Source organism: Chenopodium album, chromosome 23 (assembly GCF_948465745.1).
Source record: "Chenopodium album chromosome 23, dcCheAlbu1.1, whole genome shotgun sequence".
In the NCBI taxonomy this organism is placed as follows: domain Eukaryota; kingdom Viridiplantae; phylum Streptophyta; class Magnoliopsida; order Caryophyllales; family Amaranthaceae; genus Chenopodium; species Chenopodium album.
The window spans coordinates 25,006,331-25,027,975 of NC_137856.1; the positions used below are offsets into that span (position 1 = coordinate 25,006,331).

At 34.8% G+C, this 21,645-nt stretch overlaps 1 protein-coding gene across 1 annotated transcript; it reads left to right on the plus strand.

Annotated features, from left to right (window-relative positions):
* The first annotated feature begins 14,719 nt into the window (after positions 1 to 14,719).
* On the plus strand, positions 14,720 to 21,383 carry LOC145608819 (uncharacterized). Its single transcript, XM_081664414.1, has 11 exons — positions 14,720 to 14,983; positions 15,059 to 15,106; positions 15,188 to 15,358; positions 15,450 to 15,516; positions 16,506 to 16,570; positions 19,452 to 19,530; positions 19,876 to 19,994; positions 20,086 to 20,165; positions 20,497 to 20,566; positions 20,816 to 20,893; positions 21,008 to 21,383. The coding sequence occupies exons 1-11, from the start codon at positions 14,741 to 14,743 to the stop codon at positions 21,071 to 21,073; spliced, it is 1,086 nt and encodes a 361-aa protein (XP_081520540.1). The 5' UTR covers positions 14,720 to 14,740; the 3' UTR covers positions 21,074 to 21,383.
* The last annotated feature ends 262 nt before the right edge of the window (positions 21,384 to 21,645 follow it).

The window sequence follows — 21,645 nt, forward strand, 5'->3', positions numbered from 1 at the left end:
GGAATAACAAATTGCATCAATCACACAAACACAGAGTAAGGTGACCTAACAAGAGAATTGGCTAGCTGTAGGCGTCGCTTGAAGTGCGCCTACGTAAAAGCATGTTGTGAATATGCTTGGCACTCATAGGAAGTGGGAATTGACATAACGATTAGGGACACGATTAGGGACAAGGAAAGTAGGGAGCCGCCAACAAGTTTTTGTGGAACTTGTAAACCGTTCACGGATCATTTAAGGCAACCACGATTAAGGGACAACGAAAGGCAACAACGATTGACCCGTGAAGGTTACACCCCATTCATAATCCATGAGATTACTAACTCAATATGGTTCGGAACCACGAAAGGAGGATCGGGGATGATGGTACGAAGTGAATCATGGATTCACATTCGCCCGTATTGGCCTCTACTCGATTCTTATTATGAAAAGTATTCATGTGATCTCAAAGGCATACAAACAAAATATTCAATTTGCTCCAAACTATTATTATGCTAAATTGGTTGAATATTAATGCAACATATAATTCTATAATATCGTGACCACTTAATTAAACAACAAGATTAAAAAGGAACCTAAACCGGTTGTCCAAATTATCTTATTAGGCGTGATTTTCAATTACATATTCTCTTTAACATGCAATATGGTGATCATAATAACAATAAAATAAACATTAATATTGGAAGCAATTCAACCATAATAGCGTTAGTCAAATCAAATAATAATCCTCATCATGATACTAGCAATAAGAAATAAAAATAAGAGTAATTAATTAATTACTCACATTCCGCGCGTTCCTTTAAATTGCTACATCATGAATAAATTGTTAGTAACTTCAATAAAAATATAAATCAAATGGAAATTAAATTAAATAAAAGGTAGAGTTGATTTGGTCCAAACCCTCAGTTAATTCTACCTTTCACGCCTTGATTTAAGTATAGAACTTTGGGTATTGTATGGACTCTTTAGAGTGCTTAAGGGATATAAAATGAGAGAGTAGTGTGGCTAGAATTTAGGCTAGAGCAAGAGAATGATTTTTGGTGTAGGGAGAGAGAATAATTTTTGGTGTAGAAGAGAGGAAGAGAGAATGATTTGATGATCAAGCTTGTTGATGATTGAAAAAGGGGAGATATGACCTCTATTTATAAGGAAAAAAAGAGGTGTCGAATCAAGAAAAGATAAGAATTCGAATCGGATAAAACTCTTGCGATAGACAACAGTTTTTGCGGTTTTTGTTTTTATCATATCTTTTGATCCAGAAATTGGAATAAGATGAATAAGATATCGTTGGAAAGCTCTTGAAGTCTACTTTCTAACCCAATTAGAATTAGATTAAAATATTTTGTAGAATAAAATATATAGCCGAAATAGTGGGACGGTGTCAGTTTTGGATAGAGTTTCGTATTTCTTTCATATCTTTTTCGTTATAGCTCGGAATTAATATTATAATATATCATTGGAAAGATAATTTCAAGAGCTACATTTAAGAATCAGATAAAAACTATGAAGCACGAAAAAATATCTGACTATCGTCTTTCAATTCAAATCGAATTACTAGAGGACTTTTATTTTATTTCAAACTCTTTAATCTTATCTTTTCAAAAAGGATAATTAAGATCTTTTAGAAACTTATAGAAGCTTCCAATTAATCCTAATTGTATTAGTAGTGGGATTAAATCCTTTGAACCCTCCACATGATCATTGGGTCGTAGGTAAGGTGGGCTTAGGTTCGGTTTGGACTCAGTTTAGTATTTTAGCCATAACTTATTCGTTATAACTCGGATTTGGGCTTATAATATATTGTTGGAAAGCTCTTTTCAAGCCCCATCCAAATATTTAATCATTGGACCCAGATTATGGACCAAAATAAACTGCTCAAAACGTTTTTATAAAAAGGACACGAAATGAATTATTTTAATGGACACGAAATGAATTATTTTGAGTTTAAAGGCACGAAATGAGGAAAATAAGTTATGGTTTGGTGAAATGGGTTAGGAATTGGGTTATTTTAGGAATTTATTGGGAATGAACATGGATTTAAGTACTCTAAAGATTACATACTCAACTCGACCAATAATGGCGGTGAAAAGTTGTTTATTATCGGGCTTGGTTTTGGGGAGACATTTTTAGGTGTCTACAGAAGCCCCCACTTTGACTGAGTTTGTAGAAACGTCAGTTTCGAAAACGATAGTCAAAGTAGTCGATAGGGACGGAGAATGATTTAAGACGTTATGCGATCCTAAATCACTCTGTATACGCCGATACCTGCAGAAAAATGTTAGTTCCACAGATAAAAGATTAAAGAGATAGAAGGCATATCTGACACCAGTGTATCGGTGACAAATGAGTTTTGTAGCTTCCTATGCTTGAAGGAATCCACCGAATGATACTTTCCATGCTTGAGGAAAGTCGACAGATGATGTTAGCAGTTTTCTATGCTTGAAGAAACCCACCGGTTTAGATACTTTCCATGCTTGAGGAAAGTCGACAGATGAAAATTTTCCATGCTTGAGGAAAAACTTGTCTGATGATGAAATTGCAAGTCTCTGTGTATCGAGAACCTTGCGCCGTAAAATGATGATGGTTCGATTGTCCCCGAACGTGGGCTGTAGTTGGTCCGCTTGTCCCCGGACGTGGGTTGTGGATGGTCCGCTTGTCCCCGGATGTGGGATGTAATTGGTTCGCTTGTCCCCGAACGTGGGCTGTAGATGGTCCGCTTGTCCCCGGACGTGGGTTGTAGTTGGTCCGCTTGTCCCCGGACGTGGGCTATAAATGGTCCGCTTGTCCCCGGACGTGGGCTGTAGGTAAGGCCTGCAAAATAAAATTTGCCAAGGGACTCGTATATAATGATTGACTTGACCAACCGACTTGACCAAGTTTGACTTGACACGACATCACATGACATGTGTATGACTTGTGATTTTGTGTATGTGTGTATATGTATGATTTGAGTGTATGAGTAAACACGAGCAAACGAAGATGCAAAAGCAAAAAAATTCCGTCATTTTTGTCATGAGTAGAGGGTACCGACTTTCTCCCGAAAAAGAAAGACATGAAAAAAAAAAGTTTCTTTTCCGAACTTCCCTCAATGAGAAAATTTTGAAAAAGTTTTTGAACTTCCCCAAAAGAAAAATACGAAAAAGGCAAAGAAGTTTAAAACTTCCTCGTTGAGCAAAGCGAAGTGAATCGTATGGATTTTCTTCTTGTCAGATTAAACTGCTCGTCTTGAGTATAATGTATGCATGATGTATGTTCTTAGGCCGGGAGGCTAAGGACAATTACATCATGTGACGCGAAAATGAATTGACTTAGGTCATGGAGCTAAGCATCATATATTGTGTACATAAATGATCTCGAATGTCGCTTAGGTCTGGAAACTAAGCACGTATATAGATGAAGTGATCGATGTGTATTGCATAATGAATGTTGCTTAGGTCAAGGAGCTAAGCACGATATGCTTTGCATGATTACAGATCTTTGATATATAAATGTTGCTCAGCACATTATGCGATGCGTGAAACAATGAATATTGCTCAGGTCAGGAAGCTAGGCAAGTATACAATGTTTTTTCTAATGAATGTTGTCTTGAAAGATGATGACATGCATAGTGTTGAAACAAGATTTCATGATAAAGGGTTCTTAAAGGAAAGGATGATATGGCTATGTATGTGTGACTGAAGTGTGTGAAAGTGATACTAAGGTTGGCTGCAAAGGTTGTGGTGATGGAAATAGATGTGAGAAGAGTCAAAGATGATGACTCTCGTTGGGCTAGGTAAGCTAACTGATGTGGGTTCAAGCCCCCAAGTCTAGCTCTAAATGGTAAGGGATAAGCATTGGATATTCTTTGACTCAATCATGCATAGATATGAATATGAATGTGGCCGCACCTCGATGTGAGGTTGCCTACGTATCCGTTAGGAATCAGGCCGAACGTAGCTCTAACCGAGCTTTGCACAAGTGTATGTACACCTCAAAGAGGTCTTTCAAGGGTTGTAATGTAGTTAAGCTGATGGTTTAAGGAAAAAAAAAAGGTAAAAGGCTCAAGACTCGAGAGAAGCCCCCAAGATATGCAATTGTGTATTCGAAAATTTTAAATTCGCAAGTTTTATTTTTCACTTTTTTTTTTTTTTTTTTTTTTTGCTCTTTTGAATCAATGTAGGCAATCCCGGATCATGCGGTCCATCACTCACTTAGCATTCATGTTTCTCAGGCACGGTACCAAGCACTCGATGAGAGACGCAATTCGAGACGTGTTCATATCAAAGACATTGGAACACTTGCCTTTAGACATTGTTTTTTTTTTATTTACTTATTCTTTTTTTTCATTTGAACTTGCTTTTTGAATGTTACACAAATTGCACATCTTCCCATCCCATGGTTAGGTGAATGTGGGTTGAAGAAATTAAGGCCAAACGTTAGATGAGGCTCAAAGTGTTTGATGAAGAAATGGATATGTGATTGAAATGGTTTAAGGGGAATGACAGGGTTGCAAAGGTGCCTCAAATCATTGGTGTACCTTGTGTTTAGTTCGACGGTTTTTTTTTTTGTTTTTGTTTTTGCGAATGACATGATCGAATGCAAAGGAAATAGAGACATAAGGATAAGGAGAACATATACTAGACTTATTAGGGAAAAAGGGTTGGAACGAAAGAAGAAAAAAAAACATGAAATCTTGTATGGAAACTTGTCTTGTGCTTCGTCTTCAAAGATGCTTATGAATTACTTGTTACCGCCAAGAGGGACAAAAAATTTGTTATTGCTGATGCTTTGATTAGAAGAAAAGAAGGAAGGAATGACGTTCCCCTTATTCTTCCAACTCTTGCCTAGTGATTCTTGAACTCGAGTACTATATATGGAACAAAATGAGCTCACTTAATGCATTGACTCAATACTCGGATTGGAAAGGAAGAGTGTATGAAAAAATTTTCAAAACCAATGTGAAATACTCTACTCATTCCTATTACGACAAAAAACGACGTATGCATGGTCCTAGTATACGATTATAAGCAATATAGTGCATAACTCGAAGACAAAGTATGTGCAACGACTCAACATGTATGATTAGGTGAGTTTATAAGACTCGTGGTATGATTGCATGACTAGACATGAAGACATTGTGAAAAACAAAGGATCAAGGACCAAATAGCACGAAAGACTAAAAGACAAACTAACTTGATTAATTTTGCCCAATTTTAATGTTTATGCTATTTACTAGGTGAAAACGGTCCATTGGTAATCGTTAGTCATAAATAAGATCAACCACAGTCAACGACAAAGAACACATGTTAAGGTTAGCACAAAACAACACAAGAAAGTAAAAAGATGAGTGGAATTCTAGAAGAGTTAGGACTCATGGGTATAAATAAATAAATAAAAATAAAAATCTATAATCCTATGTTATATGAGTTGACACGGATTAAAGGACTTGGCTAAAACTACCTTGACACGAAGAAATAAATATAAGAGGTTGCACACTAATAAAAAGACACCTAAACTGGACAGGCTGTAGTATATCGGTTATAACTTTTATTCTGTGACTCTGATTGTGGCGAAACCAACGCCAAATAAAAGATAAAACTCGGGGCTACAGATCCATAGGTGGCACGAGACGTAACTCTTTCTAGAACTCCGGATATGACCAAAACAAGTTGACTCTTATGCAGGATACGGGAATAAAAATCCGGGTTGACTCAAGATAAATTAAAAAAAATCCTATGACTCGACTCTAACAAAAAAAAAAAAGATTTGATAAGTAAAAAAAAAAAGAGAAGAAAAAATAAAATAAAAATATGCACACATAAGCACATTGTCACGAATGATGCAATGAAGTTCGCAACCTAAAGTCAAGATCTATGTTCCACTATGGTCAAGCTTTTGGGTGTCAAAGGGTACCATGGTTAAGAGTTTGGACGCGTTAGCAAGGCAGCCTCCCTTGAGGGTGTATGCCAACGGGCGGCTCCGCGAGTTCGTGATGAAATCGAACTCGACTCCATGGTTTGGGTGGATTTAAAAACTCGGATGAACCCTTATTGTCATGAACGTTTTTGGGTTGATAGAGCTTAAATCCCTCGGGCTAGCCACGTACGTAGAACACGTACTATTGTGGAAAAATAGGTAACCTAATATGCATATGCATATGTGACAATGCCAATTAAATCGCAGGAATACAATTCAAGAATCTTTCAAGTCTCATCCACTCATCTCAATTAAATACCGATCACTCAAATCGATAAATAACCAAGAATCCTCCCCAGTGGAGTCGCCAAATTGTAGGCGTCGCTCGAAGTGCGCCTACGTTAAAGCATGGTGTGAATATGCTAGGCACTCATAGGAAGTGGGAATTGACATAACGATTAGGGACACGATTAGGGACAAGGAAAGTAGGGAGCCGCCAACAAGTTTTTGTGGAACTTGTAAACCGTTCACGGATCATTTAAGGCAACCACGATTAAGGGACAACGAAAGGCAACAACGATTGACCCGTGAAGGTTACACCCCATTCATAATCCATGAGATTACTAACTCAATATGGTTCGGAACCACGAAAGGAGGATCGGGGATGATGGTACGAAGTGAGTCATGGATTCACATTCGCCCGTATTGGCCTCTACTCGATTCTTATTATGAAAAGTATTCATGTGATCTCAAAGGCATACAAACAAAATATTCAATTTGCTCCAAACTATTATTATGCTAAATTGGTTGAATATTAATGCAACATATAATTCTATAATATCGTGACCACTTAATTAAACAACAAGATTAAAAAGGAACCTAAACCGGTTGTCCAAATTATCTTATTAGGCGTGATTTTCAATTACATATTCTCTTTAACATGCAATATGGTGATCATAATAACAATAAAATAAACATTAATATTGGAAGCAATTCAACCATAATAGCGTTAGTCAAATCAAATAATAATCCTCATCATGATACTAGCAATAAGAAATAAAAATAAGAGTAATTAATTAATTACTCACATTCCACGCGTTCCTTTAAATTGCTACATCATGAATAAATTGTTAGTAACTTCAATAAAAATATAAATCAAATGGAAATTAAATTAAATAAAAGGTAGAGTTGATTTGGTCCAAACCCTCAGTTAATTCTACCTTTCACGCCTTGATTTAAGTATAGAACTTTGGGTATTGTATGGACTCTTTAGAGTGCTTAAGGGATATAAAATGAGAGAGTAGTGTGGCTAGAATTTAGGCTAGAGCAAGAGAATGATTTTTGGTGTAGGGAGAGAGAATAATTTTTGGTGTAGAAGAGAGGAAGAGAGAATGATTTGATGATCAAGCTTGTTGATGATTGAAAAAGGGGAGATATGACCTCTATTTATAAGGAAAAAAAGAGGGGTCGAATCAAGAAAAGATAAGAATTCGAATCGGATAAAACTCTTGCGATAGACAGCAGTTTTTGCGGTTTTTGTTTTTATCATATCTTTTGATCCAGAAATTGGAATAAGATGAATAAGATATCGTTGGAAAGCTCTTGAAGTCTACTTTCTAACCCAATTAGAATTAGATTAAAATATTTTGTAGAATAAAATATATAGCCGAAATAGTGGGACGGTGTCAGTTTTGGATAGAGTTTCGTATTTCTTTCATATCTTTTTCGTTATAGCTCGGAATTAATATTATAATATATCATTGGAAAGATAATTTCAAGAGCTACATTTAAGAATCATATAAAAACTATGAAGCACGAAAAAATATCTGACTTTCGTCTTTCAATTCTAATCGAATTACTAGAGGACTTTTATTTTATTTCAAACTCTTTAATCTTATCTTTTCAAAAAGGATAATTAAGATCTTTTAGAAACTTATAGAAGCTTCCAATTAATCCTAATTGGATTAGTAGTGGGATTAAATCCTTTGAACCCTCCACATGATCATTGGGTCGTAGGTAAGGTGGGCTTAGGTTCGGTTTGGACTCAGTTTAGTATTTTAGCCATAACTTATTCGTTATAACTCGGATTTGGGCTTATAATATATTGTTGGAAAGCTCTTTTCAAGCCCCATCCAAATATTTAATCATTGGACCCAGATTATGGACCAAAATAAACTGCTCAAAACGTTTTTATAAAAAGGACACGAAATGAATTATTTTAATGGACACGAAATGAATTATTTTGAGTTTAAAGGCACGAAATGAGGAAAATAAGTTATGGTTTGGTGAAATGGGTTAGGAATTGGGTTAGTTTAGGAATTTATTGGGAATGAACATGGATTTAAGTACTCTAAAGATTACATACTCAACCCGACCAATAATGGCGGTGAAAAGTTGTTCATCATCGGGCTTGGTTTTGGGGAGACATTTTTAGGTGTCTACACTAGCTATACTTGATATGGGACAACCAATCTTTCCACAAACCATTCAATTGGTTCACCCAATGTTAAGCAGTTAGCAATGTATAGCACAAACCGACTGAATTTTAGAATTATAACTAAGATCAAAAGAAGCTCAAGAGAGTCAAACCAAATCTGCACACGGTTCGAAGTCAAATATATGAAAAATGGACACAAGTATGCACTATTAAAACAACTTAAAAATAACTAAGAAAGCAATACACTGTTTTTCGTTGTATGTAAACTCCCACTCCTAGTGAATGGTACAAACCATACAACACCTACAAAGCAATAAAAATTAGGCTAAAACACAACTAACATGTATAAAGTGATGATGACAATTATCCTCCCCCAAGCTAAACATCACATTGTCCTCAATGTGAACAAAGAGGAAACTAAAACATAAATGAGGGAGGGGCACAACTCACAAGGGGTGGGTAAGCGAAGGGAGCGTCAAGGGTATAGACACCTCCACCACAATTGGTAGTTGTAATTGGGTAGCCGACGTAGCCAAGTACGCAACTTAGCAATGTTTGTACCTAGCAAAAGATTTCATCACTTGAACACACATTAGCATTATTATTTAAAAAAAACGAAAAAAAAAGAAATAGAAATAGGAAGTAGCAAAAAAAGAAAACAAAAAGGAAATTGGGTTGCCTCCCAATTAGCGCTGGTTTTTAAGGTCCCGCACGACCCTACTCAATTCGTCAATCGGAAGAATCCAATGCCTTGAGTAACTTATCATATGCCCCTGCAAACATATCATTGAGCACCATATATGGCTTGATAGCAAGCACACAAATCTTGAAATACAGAGGGTTTAAAAAAATTAAAGAAAAATAATCGGAAAAAGAAAAGTTAAAATAAAAAGAAAAAGAATGTATACACCTTACCCCTGTTTGCCCCTTAGGCAATGTAGACCTTTTTGAATAATCATCAAGGTCCACATGACCAAGTGTATCATGAAATGGAGACATTTTGAGAAAGTATGGAGGATTTGACATAGTGAATGAAGGAACTAGATCAAGCCTCTGGGAAAACGGGATATAAAGAGGAGATATGTTAGGCTCGACATTAATGTTTTTACCTATGCTTTTACCTTCAACTTCACCCTCATGAATAAGCTTGTCAACAAGATCTTCAACTACCAAAAGATCCAAAACCAATGGTTTCTCAACCAAGGACTTCACAATAATTGGTTGTTCTTCCTTCTCCACTACTTCTATATCGTCATTCCAAAAATTTTCACCATCAGAATCATAAATAGATGGGAAATTATTTTCCTCTATTGTACTTTCACTTGACAGGGAGTAAATATCATGAGTCAAATTAGCGCTTTCCTCCACTGAAATACAATCCTCAATACCAATATCATTATCATCATGTATCACCTGTTGGTTAGTATATTGTTGCACAGCAAGTAATTCAATAGATTTTGAAATACGTTGACAATCATGCATCAATTCATTAAGTTCTTCATGCTGATTAACAATAAACTCATTCATCATATTGAAAAGTTCCCTACACTCCGATGAATTGGGTTGAGTATAATTATCCACTTGGGATTGGTAAGAGGAATTAAAATCATGCATATAAGACTCACTAGGGTAATAAGAATTTTCACAGGAATTCATGCATATATTTTGTGAATTTTGATAATCATATGATGCATCAAACATAGAAACATTAGCATTATAATACCCAGAATTATAATCATATTGCCCTTGATAATTAAGAACATTCATCCCATACGAATTATAATCATACCACTCCATGAAAACACAATATGAGTAAAACAAAAAGTAAGTATATACACAATAAAAATAAGAATATATATATATATACAGATTAGTCTCACCAAAATAAGAAGCTAAATAAAATTAAGCCGTCTCCCCGGCAACGGCGCCAAAATTTGATAGGTTGTCATACACCTGTCAAAAATAAATTCCTAACAAAATCAACTAACAATGTAGTAGGGTAAGTAGGGTTGAATCCACAGGGAGATGGTATTAATCTAACCTCTAAGAAATTGGAGAAACTAACCTATGTCAAGAAATTGGGAAAGAGAAGTAGTCTAAATTAAAAAAAAAAAAATAAAACAATTAATAAAAGGACCTAGGGTTATGGTTCACCATGTTTATAGTTCTAAATCTATCAAAAATCAATAACAATTTAATAAATCAATTATCTAGAGCAATCGCTAAGCCTACGGTCTGGTCTTAACGCTCTTAATTCAACATATGTAGTTTGGTCGCTAACATAATCAGAATTGCTAATTGTAGGTAAGCCTCTAAAAGTAAGATCTTTCGATTCAAACTCTTATTAACATGAATTAATCATACAATTGATCAGGTTGCAAGATTAACAATAAAACACTATCAATTAGAGAAATCAATAATCCAAATATTAATAATATCAATCAAGATTCATAATATAAACATGGATTCCCAAACCCTAGAAATAAACTACTCAAGCATAAAATAAATAATTAAAACTAAATCTAAGGAATAAAACATATTAAAAACAAGAAATAGAAATAAAATACCTCAATGAATTGAAATAATAAACCCAATAATCATCCATGGAAGAATCCATAGAGATGCCATGAGAAACTAGGGTTCGAGAGAAAACTAAAACGAACGTAAAATAAAAAAGATGTAAAAGGCATAAGGGAAAATAATTATCCCTTGATTATTTAAATTATCCTAAAACTAATCTAAAAAGAAATAAGAAAATAAAGATTACATAAGTTGAATTACTATTGGATAATAGAAGATGACGTGGCACAAAACCGTAAGCAAGGTCGAAGGACGTGAATCAACGAAGGCCACGGGCTGCTCGCCAAAACCTGCGGGCGCAGGTTGCTGGCCGCGGGCTGGCAGTAGCACCTGCTGGTGCCGATTGGTCGCGGGACAGGGGCGCAGGGGTGGCCGCGGGTGCTGCACTTCATCGCTGACTGCATGGCTCAGATTAAAATGCCTATAACTTCTGTTCTAGAAGTCTTCTCGGGGCGTGTGACCTATAAAATGAAAGCTCTTTAAGTCTAGTTTCCAATGCAATTTGAATCTCAACGATCCGATTTGTAGAACTCAAGTTATGATCAAAAGAGTGAACAAAGGTCAGTTTTGACACTATGTAAACCATCGTTTAACTTCGTTACTAACTCAAATTCGTTTCCGTAAAGTGCATAACGACCTTTGTGGATGCTATATTCATTCTTCACACATATTTATCTCATACTAAGCTTCCACAATCACATATACTTCATTGAGCGACCTCAATTCATCGACGTTTCATCCTTTTATTGTCTGATTCTTCCATAACTACTCCGAAAGCGTCCAAATAGTTATAGAAACTACCTGAAACATTAAGAAAACACAAACAAAGCGTAATAGAGCACAAAATGAACAACTTATGAATTTGCAACCTAAAAAGAAACAAAAGACTCAAAAAACAACTAAAAAAATTAGCATAAACGTGCCTATAAACTCTATATAAATATGACTCATCACTTAGTGTGATACTTTTTCTTCTTTTCAAAAGTTGTGAGATTCACCTTTTCACCCTCTTCCATTGCCAATCTTCCCTCCTCTTGAAAACACATGGTCATAAGTTGATTGATTGACTATTTATCTTTATGTGTGTTATAAGAGACTTTAAAAGGGACGTATTGGTCAGGAAGAAAGCATAGAATATAATGCATTAGGAAAAAGTCAAACATGGTAACTTTCAAATCCTTATGTTCAGTTGCTATATCCCTCATGCGCATAATGCAATCACACACTACCTTGGTCTCAGTAAGCTTTATGGATGAAAGCTACATGATTAAGGTGCTAGCAAGAGCTTTGTTAGAAGTTGCAAACTGCTCATCAATGGCCTTAATGAGTTCTTTAACATTAGTATGCCTATCGGCAGAACCACGAGTACTAGCACATATTTTAGTCTTAATGAACATAACGGAGAGACGGGTAGATCTTTCCCATTTTTCATAAAGACTAATTGCATCTTAAGTGTTATCCTCCGTTATGGCGGGTGGTTCATCTTTACTTATACCATAGTCAATATCCATCCATTCTAATTGGAGTAGCACTCTTTCTTTCCACACCTTATAGTTATCACCCCTTAGTTTAGGAATGTCACATTTGACATCAGAAATATTTTCAAGTAAAACTATAGTAACAATGAAAATAAAAATAAAAGATTATTAATATCAATATTTTGACTCAAACTAAAACCATGATTTGCCAATGTAAATCATGCACAAAGTAAATAAATCTAGTGACATAAAACTTGCCTGTGGGATAAAGTTCTACTCAGGGGCGGATGTTATTGAGGCTTGAAGGGGCTTGGCCCTGAAAGATTTTGGGGAAAAAAATTGTACACAAGTAGAGTACTAGGTAAAGGTCCAATTATATACTTTGTTTTTATTTTCTTAAGAAGGCTAAATACAAATTATATTATGAGTACTAATCTACTACTCCTACTATAACTACCAAATCCCAATAAATCACTAACAATCCTTAAACACTTCCCCTCTTTTACTATGCTCATTCTTTTCTTGATAAAGTATTTGCACCTTGAACAACATCAAGTTTTGTTTTAATTTGTTTTGCATCAAATCATTGATATTATTGTTATGAACTACTCCGTATTGTTTGATTTTTTTTATTTTCAACTTTTTACAATTTTTCAGTTTTAATTAATTTTTTTTCAATTACATTTATTTGATAGTTTGATTAGTTTTAGACTTTGAGCACTCAAAAGCAAATTTATAAATTTATGAGACAAGACGGTTATCAATGTTAATAAATCGTTGTCTTAAAAAAAAGGTTAAAAATCGCTCACTTGAAAGTATGGAGTACATTTTGCCTTCGGTATCTCATTCTTTATTTCTTCACTAATATCTATCATTTGACAACTAGTTTTTATTTTTTTCAATGCTTAAATTTGGTGAATTTGATGTATTGATAATAAATAAATTAAGTCACTAATGGACGTATAATTATGCTAGAATTAATTGCCCCCCCCCCCTCCCAAAAAAAAAAAACTTCAAGATCCGCAACTAGTTCTACTCAATTAGATGAATATAATATAATAATCATATAGTAAAGCTATTAAATTGTGTCAATTTCTTAATTTCCCGTGGGACATTTAAGAAACAAAGTTCATTATTTCACTCTAATTAATCATTCTAATGTGGGTAAGTCTTATCATATCATAGATGATTAATTATAAACAAATTTCTAGTTTCCACATGAGATTTCTAAATAAAATTTTAATATATAAAGGTGTTGTGGCTACTTCCTAATTAATAAAATTTTAAATCACATGACATTTACATAATTTAATTCATTATTTAATTGGTCCAAAATGAACAACAAATTACTAAAGTAAACTGCTTAAGCAATTATGTATCGCAAAATTAATAAAATATGCAAATAATTGAGCATCATGCTAACTATTAATTTGTTGCACATCGAAAACATTCTTACAGCAATAGCACTAATACATTCCCATTTCTATTTTAGTTAATTACATAATCTAATTAAGTAGCAAGATAAATGCAAGCAAATTATACAATTGTTGAAACAATGCATGCAGAGTATATGCATACTTAATTGTATAGATATGTAAATATATAATTGCAGCACCATCATCCAAAATACACGGCAGAGGCAAAAATAATTCTTGATTTAGCAAGATAGAAGATGAACATGGCTCTGATACCAAATGTAAACTATGAATAATGAAATCAACATGTTTATAGGTTGAATTATTAACATATATAAAATTCATTATTGCAGAAGCGTAATTTATGAGTTCAACTTTGATGCTGGACTCTCACTCTTACTTTTGATGGTGTTATGTATTTTTGAGAGTTGGATGCTGTGACCTTGTAGCCGTGATAAGACCCACGTTGAAAGACATATATATAGAGAGTTATTCCATCAAAAACTTCTATTTTACGTGAGTTGGTTATGAGTGGTTTTCTAAGTTAGTGGGATAATGGGCAGTAAGTTTACTTAATCATGGAAAAATAATTTCCAAGATAAATGGACCACTTAACTTAATTGATTTTTATTTGTTTTTCAAAATAAATCCAATAGAGTATGGCGCAAATTGAACTTTATGAAAATGACCATGTAGTAATAACCATTTATTTTCTACGATTCAAAAAAAAAAAAAAATTTGCAACATTTTAGCTATGGAGTTATAAATTTTTTACTTAGCCCTCCGGGCCCTCCCTTCGACAGCCCATTACAAGTCCACAACTCGAAGCAAGCAGTGTTGAACTCTTGACTCTTGAGTTGTTTCCAAAACCCAAAACCCCAAACCCCCTGCTCAACTCAAACTGCAACATTCATTCTACATTCTTAGGTAAAGAGAAAATGGGGAAGAAAAAGGAAAAACTCCATTCCCAAGATGAAGCTGAACAAGAGAACCCCTTTAATGGTACCTCCAAGCTCATCAATGGCGACGTCGAACCTGAAGAAGAACCAAAGAGGAAGAAGAAGAAACGAAACAAAGACAACAACCAAAATACCCATCAACAAAAAACCATCCCCACTGTTAGCATCGCTATTCCTAGTACAATCATTGGAAACGCTCAATCTCACGAACTCGCCACTCGGGTATTCCCCTCTTTCTCTATAATTCTCTTTTTGTGTCACTGTAATTTTTCTCTGATTTTTGTGGGTATTTTTCAGCTTGCAGGACAAATTGCTCGAGCCGCCACAATTTATCGAATTGATGAGGTTTGAATCATCCTGTATTTTTCGAGTAATTTACGAGTTAATTGAGAGTTTTAGGTGTTTAATTGTGTTTTGTATGAATAGATTGTGGTATTTGATAATAATGGAAGTTCAATGGATGATCCTACTACTGTGGGAACTTCAGAAGGGGATAAAAGTAATGCAGCGTTTTTTATTAGAATTTTACGCTACCTCGAAACGCCACAGTATCTTAGGAAGACTCTTTTTACAAGACATAGTTGCTTAAGATTTGTGGTAAGAGTTGTTTTTGTTGATTGTCATTGCATAGTTTGCCCCTGCTTTTGTTGTTGAAGTAGCTCTGATTAAATGAAATGATCTTGGTTAGGGCTTGTTACCACCACTTGATGCGCCGCATCATCTTCGCAAGCACGAATGGGCTTCCTATAGAGAAGGTAGGGGATTGCCTTTGATATAATCTTGTAATTTGAAAAGTTCTAATTGAGATGGTTCTTTTGCATGAATTTTTAGGTTGTTCTATTTTGGAGATTATGTGCTTGCTATTAACTTAGTAGAATGGATGTTGTAAACTTTTAACTTGTGGAAATGCTTTTGATCTTGAACATTATGTGAATTGTTTGTGTTGGTTGTCCTGTTTCTATATGGTGGTTAGTTATTTGATATGGGTTCAGCATTCTTTGTCATACTTACAATGTGTTTATGAGAACGGTTTACATTTGGAGTAGGGTGATAATTGCAAATAAATATTTTAAAACGGGTAGTTAGAAGTGTAACCAAGACAATCATGTTTATGTAGGTTGCATTGGTTAGTAAGAAGGCATTATATTCCTGTATGTTCAACTAGAGAGTCATGGAGAGAGGTACACAAAATCCGCTAACAAGTGATGAAGATAAAATTGTTGTTTATGGGATTCATAAAATTGAACATTTGTAGATGTGTTTCTAAATCTCTTTTCTACTACCTCCGTTTCATAATTTGTGCAACTTTTGCCAAAAATTAATGCTACACATTATTTGCAACTAATGTTTTCTTTCCTTTTAGGTTGTCATTTCTCTCATTCTCTCTCCTCATCACATGCGTTCCTATTTTTCTCTCTCTATCTTACACTCACAAACAAATTTTGCTTAGGAGTCCGTGCACCCTTTAAAGTTGCAAAAATGTGAAACGGAGGTAGTAGATATTTTGAGTAAAGTTTGCCATATTTCATGATCATTTGCTTTGATTTATCGATCAAATTGGAGTGACAAGATCATGTCTTTCGCAAGTCTATGTCTCTGGGAGTTGTCTTTGTGTTTGGGAGTTGTCTTTGTGTTTTGAAGGAGAGGGGGTCATGCTTGTGTTCATGCATGGCTGCCTTCATATATGTGTTGTTAATTTATGATTCCTGTTATAATCCTATTTCATATTCGGTAACTATGACAGGTGTGACTTTGGAAGAAAAAGCTCCAAACTCTGTTGGTACATTGGTAGATGTGGGTCTTGATGAGGTATGTTGTATGTTCAATATAGTTAGATAAGGAGAAAATTTTTAACATGATGCTCATAGATGTCTTGTTTCTTGATTATGCATCATGTTTTTACTCCAGGCTTTAAATTCTACCAATTGAGTTTTTTCATTGGCCTTTTGTTCCTTAGTGCCTTTTCTCTCTTTGTACACCATACTCACCATAGTAATATATCTTTTTGCTCATTTGGAGTAATCAAACCAGAGACTTGACGCTCTTAGCTGTATGATCTTCATTGATGGATGTGATGCCCCTCTTTCCCCTATTCACTCCTTAGCAGTCACTTTTTTTTCCCAATTACCGAAAGAGTAACAGACATCTTATCTTTAAAAGTTAGCTTTTAACGAATTTTGTGAAGAATATATTTGAAAGAGTATCTAAGACCTTCATGGAGCAGTTATTATATCTTTCCTCTGAGTTCACGATGCCATTGTGATCCTGTTTTCAATATAATGAACATATACTTCATGACCACGCTTTTAACTTTCATTTTATTTGAATTGTATGCTTAATTTCATTGCTAAAGTAACAACAAAAGTGTTTGTTGTCTCAGAACTATGTATTCATAATAGATGAACCCAATGTTTATTATTTGAATTACACAAATAACATGCTCATAATTTTGTGAACCATTTGTTCATTTGAAATAAGATAAAATTTTAATGATGGGTACCAAGTTGCTGAGGATGATTACCTCTATGGTGCTTTGATGCCTGTTAAACCCTGTTTGCCTCTTATTCCGCTGTCTTTTTATGTTCCAAAATAAAGAAAAAGACAACAAAATAAAATAATGGAATTTAGTATTCTTTGTATGTATGAGTGTACAGTCTGTACACAATGCTATGGCAAAGTTTTGTGATTTAGCTGCTTATTTAGTAACATAAGATTCTTAATGATTATTTCTCTCAGCTACATATTGAACCTTGCCAAGGTTTCACCGCTCTTCTACTGCATAGGTGCTTGGTTCCCTGTTGCTTCGATGTGCTTCATGCATCTTAAAACCCTTATCCATCTTCAATCTTTGTTCTTAAAACTGGATTGTGGTACGAGAGATGGATGTTTTAGCTCCTTACATGCAACTTTAGGCTTTAGATTTTATTTTGTCATTGCAGATGTTTCTAGGATCAGTTTTGGGGTCTTTACGATGAAAGCACAGTGCAACAAAGATAAAAATGTCTTTGGAGGTTGCGAATTAGTTGCAGGAAGTGAAAATTTTCAAAGTTGTGGGGGTGTGTAACTTTGTAGTCTCCATGTGAATTTGGTTTTTATACAGGTCCCTTTTATTTGCATGTTGCAACATGTGCTTTGTGCTGCAGGTCTGCTGTACATATGATGTTTGACATATAGTTAAGGGGCCTGGAAGAGTGGGAGTATAAAATTAATTTTATAAACCCTAAAACTATCTGAGTACAAAGCAGGCTATAGGATTGTATATAAGGCAGAATGGAAGGAAGTTATTATTAAGCTTCTAAGGTAAACCCTTAGGAACATGCATTTTAATATCAGGCCAATTGTCATCCAACCTGGACACTTTTGGGGCATTTCGCATTGGGAATTGGTTGTTGGGATTTGATGAAGGTGAGAAAAAATCCCATGTTTGGTTGTGGGTTGTTGCTAGGAATACATTGATATCTCATAATAAATTTAAATCATTACCTTACTCATTATCTTTCCCCTTCCTCCTTCCTTTCCTCATTAATGACAATTTTGTCATTTAACCTCATTTTCCAACCCTCTCAATTCCCTTCCCAATTACCAGCACCCCCAGGTAATAGAAATGTGGTAACTGAGTGGGAATTCATTTACCATTTCCTTAAAACAAACAGAGGAATTTGTCATGTTGGGATATAATTCGCATTCCCACCCCTTTTAATCCACATAACAAATGGCCTGTGTAGGTAGCAATCGTAGGATAGCCATTGCAATTTAAGATACAAAACAATGGTTGCAAATTTAGTAGTGAATGAGAGGACGATACTGTACTGAGGCCTTGGACCACCACAAATCTCAACTGCATCAGCTCTAAACTTTTAATGGATGCATTTTTTCAACATCTTTCTATCATAAAGTTCATTTATGTGCTTATTTTATTGACTTATATATGATTTACACACTGCAAATTTGGTGAGTTGGAACTTTAACCTTCACTTTGCAAAATCAATTCTTTTTTGCTATCAATTAGCTTAATTGTGCATTATAAGGAATGAAAAAAAAAAGTGAATGGTAGGTGATATCCTGGTAAATAGAATTACTTCCCTAGAAACAAGCCTGGACGGCAGAAAGGAAAACCATATTTAGCCTGTTCATTCATATGCAAATGTTTGAATCTAAGTTTCACCATCTAACTGCCAATTTGAATGCATATGTGGGTTTATTATGGTGGTCAGGGGCTATTTAGTTTTGGTCTGAAGAATTCGTGTCTGGATTTGGGATCTCGATCATGATCTGCTGTATATGTCTTCGTTTCACAGCTGTTTAGATGATGCATGATGTTATTTGCATAAGAGTATGTGGTGTACTAATATTCAGTTGACTTGAATACTAATACATTTTCAGTAAGATCTTGACATAAGCTGAGAATTGAGACTACATTTGATGCAAGATCTTGACATATACTCTGTGGTCTCTCTTTTCTACTGGTTTACTGGGAACAACTATTTTACTAATTAAGGTTGCATTCATTTTTTTACCTCTTTAGAATCCCCATCTGCATCTCTGATGTATGGGTACTAACTGTTGAAGATATAAGATTGAAAATAAATATATGTATCTCATTGATACATCTCAAATTGAGCAATAAGATCTCAATTTTCAAAGTGCATGGCTTTGTTATGCTTCTAATTTAATTCTGTTTTTGATGCAGAATATTGTTATTGAAAAAGTTCTTGGACCTGGAATAAGAGTCACCGTTGCCATGGGGAATGACCGTAATTTGAGTACTGGTATTCATTCAATGTGTAACCTTTCATTCATTGTACCTAGTATTGCTGAATCTTTATATTTTATTGTATTTTCTTTGGTCTTTGATATTTGTAATAGCTTTCTGTCACCATGGAATTTAATTACCTTAGTCATCTTTGAATTAGATGGTTTTATCCTTGATAATAATTAGGAAATCAGTCAGATCACTAGGTGGATGATGCTTTTAGCAGTTGTCTGCTCATGTAGATAGTTGTTAATTGAGAAAAATTCTATGCTTATGTGATCTGAGAATAGATTCCTTGGTCCTGTTTGCAGAGTTTTCTATGTATTGCTTCTAAGATTATGATACCATGTGGTCTTTGAAGGGACATTACACCAGGTTGTCCAATCTACTACTCCTAGAGAAGAAGAGGGCATGTACTGGGGATATAAAGTGCGATATGCTCCAAATTTAAGCTCTGTTATTGAAAACTGCTCATTTGAGGTACTACAAGTTATGTTTGTTTGAAGAGTTGTGGAAGCTTATCAGGTCTTTTGTTTCATCGTAATTGTATGTGCTTTATCTTTGCTTGTAGGGTGGTTATGACTATGTGATTGGAACTTCAGAGCACGGCCAGGTTGTCAAGTCATCTGAGCTTTGTATACCTGAGTTTAGGTGTGTTTCTTTTTTCAATTTTTAATCTTTCAGTTGTTTTAGAGTTGGCAGAGGTTTTAAAGAACTTTTACTTAATCATAAGGGTGCAATCAATATGATAAAAGGCAATGGCTACTTCATCTTTTATTTGGTGCCCTTATAGTTGGTTTCTTTTTGTCATGCAATGTGAAACAAACTTATAGTAATAGTGCTACTTGTATACTTCTTCTCGATTCAGCATGTGGAACAATGATTATTAACTGGCTTTTCTTGTTTTCAACAATCTCACCAATTTATGTGTCTTGGTCATTTGTAAGATTATGCAAATCTCATTGCTCTGTTTCACATTCAGGCACCTTTTGATCACATTTGGTGGCCTCGCTGGTTTGGAAGAATGCATTGACAAGGACAAGAAATTAAAGGTAAGGTCTATATGATAATCACTGGTGGATTGGGATATATATCTTTCATTGATCAGCTCTGCTTGTTAGCTTGGTTTGACCATTCCTACTTGATTGCAAGCATTACGATCAACGTTTGGGTTTCCATAAAAAATAACATAAATAATAAAAGAAATTGAAGTTTACATTCCTATCTTTCATTGAGCCTTGCTCCTTTGCACATAAGAGTTCATATCTCATTTCTAGTAATGATATTCGCCATTTGAACAGGGAAAAGATGCAAAAGAGGTCTTCCATTCATATTTGAATTTATGCCCCCATCAAGGGAGCCGTACAATTAGATCAGAGGTAAAATATTTATATCCATCACTTATTGCTCAAAGTCTCAAAGGTAGAAAGAGTGATAGCAATATCATTGTAGTTATTCATTCTGTATCTGAAACTGTAACTTTTGGAAAACAGGAAGCAGTATTTATAGCACTTCAATATTTTCAAGAACCAATTGACCGGGCGTTGCAGAAAAGCTAATGTCTCAAGTGAGCTTTGTATTGAACTTTGCTTGTTTCCGGTCTTTTGCTGAAGAAGCTAAGGGAGCCAGACTGAAACACTTATCACAGTGCAGCTTGTTTTGGGTTAAAGTAGGAAAACAACTTGGTGAACTGACTGTTATTTTTTGTATATTTATCAATATCAGGCTTTTTTTATTTCCTATATTTGAGATTTTGAGTTATACTTTGAGATGACACTTGTAAGAGTTGTAACGATGTATTGTATCTGCAACATAATTTAGGTGGACATCATTCACAGTCAACATAATGGATATTAAGGTTTCAACTTATTGCAGTGTTGCAGGCTTTTAGCTACCTTCTTACATACTTGATACTTCGTATTTTACAGTCTGATCTCTTTTGAATCCCAGCTGTAGTCTCGCATTTGAAGTGGTATTTCTTATAAAAAATTTGGGCCTGCATCCTTTAGGCAGATCAGTTAATTCCCAGTGTTATTACCAAGGGTTGGAGTTCTTTATCAACAACCTTTTTCCAAAAAAGTCAATTACCAAAGCTCGTTGCCTTAGAGTCGTCTTCCAACACATTAAGTCA

Bases quoted from the DNA above. Each gene is read 5' to 3' on its own strand.
- LOC145608819 (XM_081664414.1), top strand. From the start codon at position 14,741: ATGGGGAAGAAAAAGGAAAAACTCCATTCCCAAGATGAAGCTGAACAA. The intron at 14,984-15,058 runs GTATTCCCCTCT...GGTATTTTTCAG, and splicing joins CTCACGAACTCGCCACTCGG to CTTGCAGGACAAATTGCTCG. The intron at 15,359-15,449 runs GTAAGAGTTGTT...GATCTTGGTTAG, and splicing joins ATAGTTGCTTAAGATTTGTG to GGCTTGTTACCACCACTTGA.